The following is an 11,414-nucleotide window of genomic DNA, read 5'->3' on the forward strand; positions in this document are numbered from 1 at the left end:
TTTCCTCCTCTAACCTCCGTCTCTTGGAGGGGCTCTTTTCTCCCTCAGGACCCCTCTCTTTGCAGACCTCTCTGCCCGCTCTCCTTTTATATATGTAGGTTCCTCTGCAATCAAGAGCATCTTCCGACCAGTGACAGTTGCATTCCAACTGACCTTAACCACCACAGGCTCCTCCCCATATCTGCATATGGAATCCTTACTGCCCAATCACCACGGTGCTTCTGCTCTCACAGGCTCCTCCTCCCTATCTGCATATGGAATTCCCACGGCCCAATCAGCTGCTTCTGCTTGCGAATTCTCACAGGAGCTGCCACACATGGGATTAGCCACGGGGATGCCTTAGAGAATTATATATAGACTAGCCGACCCCTAACCCTAACCCTAACCCGCACAGGGTCGGCTAGTCTATATATAACACCTGTGCGCTCTTGGGGGCCGGCGGTTACCTCTTCCCCCAGTCTCCACTTCCAGGCCCAGCCACCTCTCCTCCCCACCGCCACTTCTGCCCCCCCTTCCTCCCCACTTCGGCCAGCCCGGCCTCTCCGCTGCCTCGCAGCTGCCGGGTCCAGCCAGCGGTGCTCTGCCTCGCTGCGGCTGGGCCCACCGCTGCTGCTGCTTGTTGCTGCTGTTTGCTTCCGCGGCCACCGGCCAGGCCCTCTGCCGCTTGCCTCCACGGCCACTGGGCCCGCCACCGCAGCCAGGCCCCCTGCCACCTCTGGCCTCCCCGGCCATGCCTGCTGCCGCCTCTGGTCTCTTGGTTGTGCCGGCACCCAGCCAATCAGCTGGGGTGCCGGGACGCACATTCGAAGGCACACCCAGGAGAATTATATAGATAGGTAGAAGATGCCTTGTCTCCATTGAGCCAGCTGACCAGATTTGCAGTCTCCATCCTCTGACACTCAAAGGCCTGGAGAACTGCTGCAGAGAAGCCCAGGCAACCCCAGGAGCTCCCAGCAGAGGACAGCAGAAGCTGATAAAGCCGCCTTCAGCCTGCTGCCCTCCAGCGAGAACCCTTCCCTTCCCCTTTCCAGCAAGCTGGCCTTAACCATTGTGCCTGCTGCACTTCTCAGCTGACCCTCCTACTATGTTCAGAGTGACTAAGCTCTGTGTCTGCAGAAGTTCCTGGAAAGCCAGATCTCCTTCTTACTCACTCTCACCCCTGCCCCCAACCTGCCATCCTTCTTCTTGAGCCAGTGGCCATCCAGCCTCCCCCATTTGTGGCTTTGGGCGAATGGCTGGGCCTCCATCTGCGCAAGGGGAAATGCCACGATAGCCCTCGCTGTGTTTGTTTATTTATTTAAAAGAGCTTAAGTGCTTTTGTGGACAGAACCACATCAATTCAACAGTAAAAGTGGCAGAATAATAAATGGTTAAGAGGTTTAATGTAAACAATACCATTCAAGCTCAAAACAGCAGCAGCAGCAGCAGCGTTTTCGTTTCAAAATGTGAAGACTGCTGAACACTTTTGTGCTGAGGTGATGGAGGCAGCAGGCAACGTCCCATCAGCCCCCAACTGAGGAGGCCTGGATCTGCTGCATCTTTTGCTGGATGCACCGCCCCCCGCCCGCCCCCCCCGCCGCCATGCAAGGGAGATCCAAGGCATGGAGATCTCACATACTGTCCACTGCAGGGTTTGCTGTGAGGGTGCCCTCTTGAGTGTCGATTGGGGGCTTCAGCCTGGTAAAAAGCTCCTGCCTGCTGGAGGATGTTGCGTTGTGTACTTCGAATACAGACCCAGTCCAGTTGATGGGCTAATGGGCACGATTCAAAGAGCCAGTGATGATGACAACCCATAATATGGAAAGCTCTTTGCCCCCAACAAATTCCCACCTACAGTGAGATCTCTGGCTGAAGGAGTAGAGTGTGGACAGAGGGAAATTTTTCTCCCTCTCGCACAACACTAGAACCAGGGGCCATCCCATGAAACGGAAGGCTGGGAAATTTAGGACTGACAAAAGGAAGTATTTTTTCTCACAGCACATGATTAATCTATGGAATTCTCTGCCACTGGATATAGAGATGGCCACTAGCTTGAATGGCTTTAAAAGGAGCTTAGACAAATTCATGGAGGACATGTCTATCAGTGGCTACTAGCGCTGATGGCTATAGGCCACCTCCAGCCTCAGGGGCAAGATGCCTCTCAATACCAGTGGCAGGGGAGCAACAGCAGGAGGGAGGGCCTGCCCTCACCTCCTGCTTGCGGGCTTCGCAGAGGCATCTGGTGGGCCACTGTGGGGAATGGGATGCTAGATGGGCCTTGGGCCAGCAGGGCTGTTCTTATGTGCCCTGCTTCCGTCCCGTCCCCTCTCCCGGGAGATAAAGCCTGCAGGGGAATAGAGGAGGCATCCATCCCTTCCTTGGCCATTTCCTTTCCAAGCAGCGCTGCCAAAGCCTCCGATTGCAAAACGCCGGCCAACAAGCAGAGGCTCATAAAAAGTGTGTCACGTCTGGCAATGGATTTTTTTTTTAAAAAATGGCTTTACATCAGCACATTAATGATGACATCCACTTTATGGCTCGGTGTGAGCAGCCTGGGGTGCCGTTTGGGCCAGAATGGCAAGTCCTGCGTTTTAAGAAGCGACCACCCACCCCGACACACGCTCCGTGCCACGTTTGCAGCAGATCACTGTGGCAGGCATGCAGCTGGCTCAGCCAAGGAGAAGCAGGCACCAGCCCAGTGGAGGAGCCGCACACCTTGCTGGATTCTAGTGGGGGGAGGAGGAGGCGGAGTCCCCCCCGGACGGGACTCCCACCTCTAGCGCTTGTCCCCAGCATTTGGTATGTGCAGGTACACTGCCTGTGGCTATGGAGGTTCTGCATATGTCCCAAGGTGGCTAATAGGGTGGATCCTCCACAAAGGACAGGACTTCCCTGCCAAGCTAAACTGGATGAAGGGTTATGGTTCACTGCAAAGGGCCCTGGGAAGTGTAGTTCCATTCCTTGCAGGAAGTGTAGTGCAGAGAATGCTCTGTTCCCTCAGAAAACTACGCTTCCCAGAGGGCACCTTGGAAAGAAGGCGAATGTGATGACTCAATCTCAGAGTGGTCCTTTACCCAGAGAAAGGCCACTGAACGGACTTAAGGGCATTTGAAAAAACGAGCATTGGAATGAAAGGCCTTTTCGTTTTCTCCGAGTGTGTCAGCAACAGATAAAGAAAAAGGTGAAGATGTCAGCCATACAGCGGACTTACAAACCTCCTGCCTAAAAGATCTGAGTGTTGAGAAGTTGAAGCGGAGTGTGGGGGGAGGCGAGGAAAGCGAAGGGTGGCAAGATCCATTTTCCCATTTCTCTGTGATGAGCGACTTCACTGGCCAAAGCTCTTATGGAGTGAGGAGGAGAAGCGCAAGTGAAGCCACTGCTGACCTCCTGAAGGAAAGGGAGCCATGTGTGAATAGTGCAATTTCCTTGTATTAATCCCAGGGGTGGTCTCCTCTGGACAGTCAGTCTTCTGACAAGGCTATAGGCCATATCCCAGAGAACACTGAGGAACAGAGGAAGCTGCCATATACTGAGTCTGACCACTGGTCCATCTAGATCCGTATTGCCAACTCTGACTGGCAGAGTAGCTTCTCCAAAGTTGCAGGCAGCCCCAGGGAGGGAACTTGGAAGAGCCTTCTGCATGCAAGCCTGCAGGAGCTCTTCCCAGAGCAGCCCCATCCCAGAAGGGGAAGATCGTACAGGGGGGCTCCCACGCGACTCCCAAGACAGGTTCTTGGGCCAGGGTGGGGGTCTTGGTGGGTGGACAGCTGGGTGCCAGGGAGACCACCCGCCTGCCTGCCTCTGCCCTGACTTGTTTGGGCCAAGAATTAGCTTTAGAGATCCGGGTCTGGAACACCCAGGGAGTCAGGATGCGGAGCTCAGTGAAGTGAGTGGCAGCTGCTGGGTTGGGGCCAGAGTCTGGCTTTGCCTGGCATGTCAGGGTAGAGCCAGATGGATGAAGTGAGGTGGAGGAAGGACGAGGCCAGGTGGAGGTTCCTGGGCAGGGGCTGCAGCTCAGTGGCTGAGCTGACGCTTTCCATGCATGAGCCCCCCCTCACAATGTGCCCCCCCCCGGTGCTAAGCCCTGGTTCCAACACGCACACAGGTAGCAAGGCGGGCCATGACCTCCGCCCAAGAGACTGCCAAGCGGTGCTGCTGCCAGTCAGAGCCGACAAGGGTGGCCTAGCCCTAGAGGGACCAAGGGTCTGACTCCGCAAGGCAGCTTCGTCCCCACCCACCTGGTTCTGTCCTCTCACCCAGAGACTTCCTCAGAGAGAAAGACAGGAGGACCCTGAAACGTCCGGCCAGCTCCCCGGACTGGGGAAAGGGTTCCAAATGCAAACCACCTGGCAGAAGGCTGGCTGCTGCCAATGAAGCGCGGGCGGGGCCCATGGGCAGAGTGCGGCTCCACAGTCGTCGTCCCCCTCCCCACGCCCCGCCCCCCCCCCCGAGAGGCCCTCTTTATTCTGTCGGCTGAGGCTGAGAGATGACAAGGGACTCGCCCAAGGCCAGGCACGGGGGAGGAAACAAAGCCCACATCCGTAGGACTGGACTGGACTGTACCACTTAAGGGGGGGGGGCGAGATTTCAATACTCCCGATTCTTTAAAGCAAAACATTCTCTGCCTATTCAAAACTAGCAGGGAAAGGTGTTAATGGAACTAGCAATCAAAACATACATTGCCTCCAAGGACATGCACATATGTTTTCTACATCTTGTATGTTTTCACTGGTACTAAAAATAAAAACCAGAATGTCAACAATGAACGTGCACGCTTAAGATCCTGAGCTCCTCCGGCTCTGAAATCCGAAGAGACGCTCTCCACCTTTTGCACGGAGAGATGCGTGTCCAGGATTCCTTGCACTGTCCCACCCGCCACCCTCTGTGACCCTGCAAGGGACCCCGGGTGCAACTGTTGCCTCGTGCAGTGTTTGGGGGGCCGCGAAAATCAGGACAAAACAAAGAAAGCGGTTCTTCATGGAATGCATAATTCATGTACGGAACTCCCCGCCACACGAGGTGGCGACTGCCACTAGCTTGGACGGCTGAAAAGGGGGATTAAGAAGAGCAGGAGAGCGAGGGATCTCTCAGGGGTTATTAGTCACGAGGGCTACATGGAGACTGTCCCTGAAGATCCCGGTGCCAAGGGCAGATGAAGGCTCTTGCCCGCCTCAGGGCCTGCTCGTGAATGCCCGCAGCCCTCTGCTAGCCCACTGCACAGAACAGGAGGCAGGACTAGGCGGGCCCACGTGAGTCTGATTCATCCGGGCCTTTCTTCCTTAGGCGCTTGTGGACTAGCTGCTTCGTGCAGCGTTTTGTCGCCCCGGCTCCCCGTTCCCACTTTCTCAAAGGAGGAAGGTGGGCGGTGGCTGTTGCGGGCCCATCCTCCAGGGCCGCAAGCTTCCGGGCCTTCACAGAGCTCTTGGGCAGGCAAATTCGCAGGGAGGGAGGACGCCCCAAAACGAAACAACTCCCAGACACAGGAAGCGGCCGAGATCCAGGCGGCGGCGGCGGCGCGTCGCTTTGCCGAAGAGGCGTTCTGCTGCCGCCGCCGCCGCTTCTCCCTCTCCTGCTGCAGGAAGCGGCGGCGCCTCCTCTCCGGGCTGCTGCGCTGGGATGCCTCGCCACAAGCCCCGCGCGGGGCTGCCGCTGCGGGGAACAGAAGCTCGCCAGCAGCCGGAGGAGGAGGAGGAAGAAGAGGAGGAGGCGGAGGCTGCTGCTGCCGCTGCTGCGAAAGGTAAGTTGCTGCGAAAGGGCCGGCTCCCTCCCCCCGCCGCGGGGCCCGATCCTGCCCGCAGTGCCTCGTGCAAGGCCAGCTGGAGGGAGCGGGAAGGAGCCGCCTCCGGCTGCATGCACGCAGCAGGCGGGAGCGGACCCAAGCGAGGACCACGCGCCCAGGCACCAAAGGGAGGGGGAAGGCGGGGGGAAGCCCCCTCCCCCCCCGGAGCGGCTGCGCCTTGAGCGCAGCAAACCCTGCAACCGTGTGAATGGGTTGGGGGTGGGATCTGGAGTAGGAGGAAGGCAAGCGGGGTGGGGGGTGCGCGGAGGAGGAGGAGGAGGAGAAGAAGCGCAGCAGCAGCAGCAGCAGCAGCGCGCATCCCCCCGCCCTCGGGCCAGCTGGAAGCGAGGCCCCGTCCTAGCCCGCCTGCGTGCTTTTTGGGCCTGGCTGCGCGCACGTGGCTCGCTGCGCCTGGAGGCGCCCCAGGCTGGGTGGGCTCAGAAGCGGGCAGGGAAGGCGGATGCCGCTGGGGATCCGGGTCCCCTCCTGCCCCTGCCCCACAGACCCCTCCTCCTCCGATCAGCGAGGCAGGGAGAAGGCGGAGCGGTCCATGGGCACGGGGCCTGCGGGACGTTCTGCCACTGACGCCACGCCTGACCTTGGCCAGCTCTCCTTGCCCCTTAGTGCCGCAGACTCCTTGGCGGAGGGGGACAGTTGTGCTCAGCGGGTGGCCATCTTCACCCCCTCCCAATCTGGGCATTCTCTGAGCCCCTCCCTTGTTTCAGAATTTGCAAGACATGAAGCGGGGGGGGCGGGGCGGCGGTGCTCCATAATTCTTGCCTGCTGGGTTGTGGTGGTCATGGGTAGGGGCTGGGGGGTATGAGGGGCGGCAGGACCGGGCGGCGCCTTCCTTTTCCTCCTGAGCTGCTCTGCAGAAAGGCTGAGCAGATGTGTCGGCACGTGGGGTGGGGTCAGAAGGCCTGAGGTGGCCTTGCCTAGCGGGCTGAAGGGTTCTCCCGTGACCCCCCCCCACTACAGCTCCAACAATGCAGCACTTCCAAAGCCCATAGCACAGGTAGTGCTTCTGGCCAGTTGCATGCCTTGCAGGCTGATATTCTGACTTTCACGGAATACTGCATAGGTTGTTTTGATAACATTTGTGTATTAATAGTTTCATGTTGGTGGTTTTGCATATTATATATCCCTGGATGTATTTTGATTGTTTTTCCATATTTTATTAGTACTCGGTCTTGGACTCCTCCCCCCAGTTGCATGCTGGGGCTTGTAGTTTTCTGGGGGCTGTGCCTCCAAGGTGAGGCGGAGATTTTGCTGATGTCATCGACCCCTTTGGGGGATGAGAGCTAAACCAGGCCGGGATCTTGTCTGGGCAGCTCCTTCCTTCATGAGGAAGTTTGCGGCTCTGACTCAAGCTCTGTGTGTGTGTTTGTGTGTGCGCGCGCCTCCAGTAAGGCTGACGTGCAAACCTGGCCTGGGCTTCCTGCAGCAGAAACAGCGCCTGCCCGTGTGCAGAGAGGAGGCGCCGGGTAACCAGGTAGACACTCTCCATGCTCCCAGTGTGTTCTCCCTGGGGAAGAACACACGTCCCAAAACGCATGTCTTCCGAGGGTCTGGTGGAGTTTGCAGAACCGTCCCGTTGAATGCATCTGGAATAGCTGTCCCAAAATTGTTAGTGCAGATTAGAATCCCTGGAGGAGGAATAGGCTTGTGTGAGGAGCTCAGATTCAGTGGAAGAGGTCCCACTTTGCATGAAGAAGGCCCCCGGGTCTGCCTTGGGCAGTGCCGAGGAACGTCGGAAGCTGCCATATACTGAGTCAGACCCTTGGTCCATCTAGCTCAGTATTTTCTACACAGACCGGCAGTGGCTTCTCCCAGGTTGCAGGCAGGATTCTCTCTGAGCTCTATCTTGGAGATGCTGCCAGGGAGAGAACTTGGAACCTAGATGCTCTTCCTAGAGTGGCTCCATCCTCTAAGGGGAGTGCTCGCACTTCTAGTCTCCCCTTCATATGCAACCAGGGCAGACCCTGCTTAGCTAAGGGGACTGTTCATGCTTGCGACCAGCTCTGCTCCCCAGTAGCTCCAAGTAGGACTGAGGAATCCTGGGGAGCTGCTGCCAGTCTGTGTTGGCAATACTGAGCTAGAAGGACCAATGGTCTGACTCAGCGCACAGAAGCTTCCTAGGTTCACCCTCCACGATGAGCCCATGAAGGAGAAGGCGAGTGCTGCTCTGCTCACCCTCTGTACGGCTTCGTCGTGGTGCCTTCAGATGTTGCTTCTGGCACAGTCAGGCTGGTCACGCTTCCGCCCGCCTGACTGTGAGTCGAGCGGCGGGTGGGTTGACGGCAGGGAGAGGGTGAGGCGTCAGTGTGGCGGGACCTTCTGCTTGCACCCACTTTCCTGCAAGACTCCCCCCTGCGGCCTGGGGCAGGCCGGGGTTAAAGCCTGGATTCCTAAAGTTGTGCACAACCGGGAGTGAAGGGGAAGGGGAGGCCTGTCCGGAGAACACACCAGAGCCCCCTTCACACTCGGTCGAAGCCTGCAGCACCTTGGCCGGAAGTCCCGCCCCAGCCCTGTCAGTCACCCCAGTCGGCGCCCTACGGGTCCGCGTCTGCCAATCACAGAAGCGCCCGCCTCTCCACATGCCCGCCACTCTGACCGTGAGTGGGGCGCTGACAGGGATGACTGTTGGGGCCGGTTTGAGGGGCTCTGCGCCAGGGTTTCTTAACCTTCGGCCCCCCAGGTATCGATGGACTTCAACTCCCATCATCCCCAGCCACAATGGACATGGCTGGGGATGATGGGAGTTGTAGTCCATCAACATCTGGGGGCCCAAGGTTAAGAAACCCTGCTCTACACGGGTCCACTGTCTCTCCTTCGATATCATGGGAGGAGGGCTAAAGTTTCTCCATGTCTTCCAAAGGAGGGGTCTTCTTCGGGCCCCGCTCATGGGCTCCCGGTCAGCCACTGTGAGGAGCAGGGTGTTGGGCCCACTTGGGGCTCATCCAGCTGGCCTCTGCCGGTGCTCTGGGGCTGAGCGGCCTTGTCTGTGTTTCTCTCCACCATAAGAGCAGCCCAGCTGGATCAGGCCCTGCAAGGAGGCCTATCTAGTCCAGCCTCCTGTTTCGCACAGTGGCCCACCAGATGCCGCTGGGAGCCACAGGCAGGAATTGAAAGGGGCTGCCTGCCCTCCCTCCTGCTGTTACTCCCCTGCAAGTGGTACTCAGAGGCATCTTGCCTCTGAGGCTGGACCCCCCCCCGCAAAGTAGATAGCCAGCCCCAAACCCCTCCACAGATCCTGCCATTGGGGTGATTTGCATTGTATGGTCCCCACTTTAGTCTGCCTCCTAAATCCAGATTTTTCTGGCCAGCTGCTGCTGCTGTGGGTTTTCCTTGTGCCCACAAGGGCTAAGCGGAGCATTGTGGTTTTGATGATCAATGAAGTGGTTGGGGTGCTGAATTCTCTGCCCTGTTTTATCGTTAGGAACATTTATGTACGGCTTTTCAGTGAAAAATTTCTTAAAGTGGCTTACAGAGCCGGTGATAATAAATGAATGTGCTCTGTCTGAAAGGGGCTCCCTGTCTAAAAACAAAAAAGAGGCCCAAGGGAGACAGCAGCAACAGCCCCGTGCAGGGGTTGGGTAGGGCCAGTTGCTCTCCCACTGTGAAAGGTAAGAGAGCTACCACTTCAGAGGTACCCCTGCCAAGTTAGACTGTATGTTTAGGCCTCAATCCTGAAGACAGCCCCAGCCATGTAATTGCCCTGCACGCAGGGGCGTAACTACCATTAGGCAAGGGGAGGCAGTCGTCTTGGGGCCCCACTGCCTCGAGGGGCCCCCCAGAGGCACATCACATGACTCCCCACCTCCCCATGTTGCACCCCCCATGAATTATGTTGAGTCACTTGGAGATCGGCAGGAGCAGAGAGTAAAAAACCGAGATTCAATGTGAACTAGATATTCAGCGTATTCATAATGGGGATGTGAGTGTGAGTGCACGATCTATTGTGAAGTGTGTTTCTGTGTGTGTGTATCAGCGAGGGGCCCATTTTAACATCTTGTCTCTGGGCCCCCTCCCGCCTTGCTACGCCCCTCCCTGCGCGGAGGATCCGTTGTGGGGCTCTGAGGCCTTTGTTCCTTCTCAGGAGGCAGCCGGGCATATCTGGGCCAGCTCCATTCCCCGCTGTGGCCCGGGGGAGGCTGGGGCTCATCAGACTGCGCAGTGCGGGGAACGGGGAAGGAGAGCAGCCCTCCTCCCTCTCAGAAGAGCTTGAGAGCCCCCTGACTCATGATGCTGTGGCCTTTTTTCCCCTCCCCAGGCGCCGACGGCCCCACGGAGGAGGGGGGCGAGGAGCCGGCGGTGCTTCCCCTCCAGCAGGGCTCTCCGCCGCCGCCGCTGCCGCCGCCGCCGGGTGAGAGGCCCTTCCCCTTCCCCACCTGGGAGGAGAGCTCGGGCGACGAGAACGTGCTGGTCATCCACAGCCAGGTGGAGGAAGAGGAGTTCAAGTGCCTGGTCTGCGGGGAGAGCTTCGGCCAGCAGCTGAGCCTGCTGCGGCACCAGAAGCAGCAGCACGCGGGCGAGCGGGCCTTCGTGTGCCCCGAGTGTGGCCGGGGCTTCAGCCTCAAGCACAACCTGATCATCCACCAGAGGATCCACACCGGGGAGAAGCCCTTTGGCTGCAGCCGCTGCGGCAAGCGCTTCAGCCTCAAGCAGAACCTCCTCACGCACCAGCGGGTGCACGGCGGGGAGGGGCCCTTCTCCTGCCCCGCCTGCGGCCAGGCCTTCCCCCAGCAGCGGCTGCTCCTGGCCCACCAGCGGGGCCAGGACTGCGGGGCGGCCGCCCCAGAGAAGCCGGCGGGCCCCGGCCACCAGCGGATGCACACCCGGGGGAGGCCCCGTGCGGCGAGCGAGGGCGGGGGGAGCCTGGGGCAGAGGCCCCTCCGGGTGAAGCCCCAGGAGAAGCCCCTCCCGAACGGGGCCCTCTTTGCCTGCCGGGAGTGCGGAGAGGGCTTCCGCTGCAAGAGCGGCCTCGCCAGCCACCAAAGAACCCACCGAGGGGAGAGGCCGCCGCCGCCGCCTCCGAGCGCCGAGGAGGGCAAGAAGCGCTTCAGCCCCAGAGAGGGGCCCAGAGCCCCCAGCCAGAGACTCCTGGCGGGCGGGGCCCCTTTCCAGTGCCTGACCTGTGGCAAAGGCTTTTCCCAGAAAGGCAGCCTTGCCGCCCACCGGAGAAGCCACCTGGCGGGGGAGATGCTCAGCTGAGGGGGCCAGCCGGAGGGCAGTGGAGAAGTTGGGGGGTCTGGAGAAGACGATGGATGCGTGGAGGAGGAGAGGAAAGCCAGCCGCCCCTGCCTGGGAAGTGGGAGCGCCGATGGTTTGTGTGGGAGGCGGAGACTGGCAGCAGGCCGGAGAAGTGGAAGGGGGTGGCATCCCGGAAGGGCTGACGCAGGTGGAGAGGAGTCCCGGCCGGGCCCCCCTGGCTGCTCGCCTCTTCCGCCCCGGGATCCCCTTGTACGCGAGACCTGAACGATGCTCGGGGGAGCCCTGTGGAGAGAGAGGCCCTCCGCTCTAAAGCCAAGCGGATTTCCTATGGCTCAAGACTGCACCCCGCCTTCATTCCCAGCTGGGGTGAAGGGTCCCAAGCGTCTTCAGGCCGGACTCTCCCCGCCATCGGCCCACCACCACCACCACCACCGTGCAGTCT

At 59.3% G+C, this 11,414-nt stretch overlaps 1 protein-coding gene across 2 annotated transcripts; it reads left to right on the forward strand.

Annotated features, from left to right (window-relative positions):
• The first annotated feature begins 4,905 nt into the window (after nt 1–4,905).
• Nucleotides 4,906–11,109, forward strand: LOC128329817 (endothelial zinc finger protein induced by tumor necrosis factor alpha-like). Of its 2 annotated transcripts, none has more exons than XM_053261563.1 (2): nt 4,906–5,716; nt 10,032–11,109. In XM_053261563.1, the coding sequence occupies exons 1-2, from the start codon at nt 5,596–5,598 to the stop codon at nt 10,970–10,972; spliced, it is 1,062 nt and encodes a 353-aa protein (XP_053117538.1). In that variant the 5' UTR covers nt 4,906–5,595; the 3' UTR covers nt 10,973–11,109. The 2 variants fall into 2 exon arrangements, with proteins under 2 accessions (XP_053117538.1, XP_053117539.1); XM_053261564.1 differs by lacking the exon at nt 4,906–5,716 and adding an exon at nt 8,608–9,384.
• The last annotated feature ends 305 nt before the right edge of the window (nt 11,110–11,414 follow it).

Source organism: Hemicordylus capensis, chromosome 6, assembly GCF_027244095.1.
Source record: "Hemicordylus capensis ecotype Gifberg chromosome 6, rHemCap1.1.pri, whole genome shotgun sequence".
Lineage (NCBI taxonomy): Eukaryota > Metazoa > Chordata > Lepidosauria > Squamata > Cordylidae > Hemicordylus > Hemicordylus capensis.

Coding starts and splice junctions, on each gene's coding strand:
- LOC128329817 (XM_053261563.1), top strand. CDS start 5,596: ATGCCTCGCCACAAGCCCCGCGCGGGGCTGCCGCTGCGGGGAACAGAA. Junction 5,717..10,031: donor TGCTGCCGCTGCTGCGAAAG/GTAAGTTGCTGC, acceptor TCCCCTCCCCAG/GCGCCGACGGCCCCACGGAG.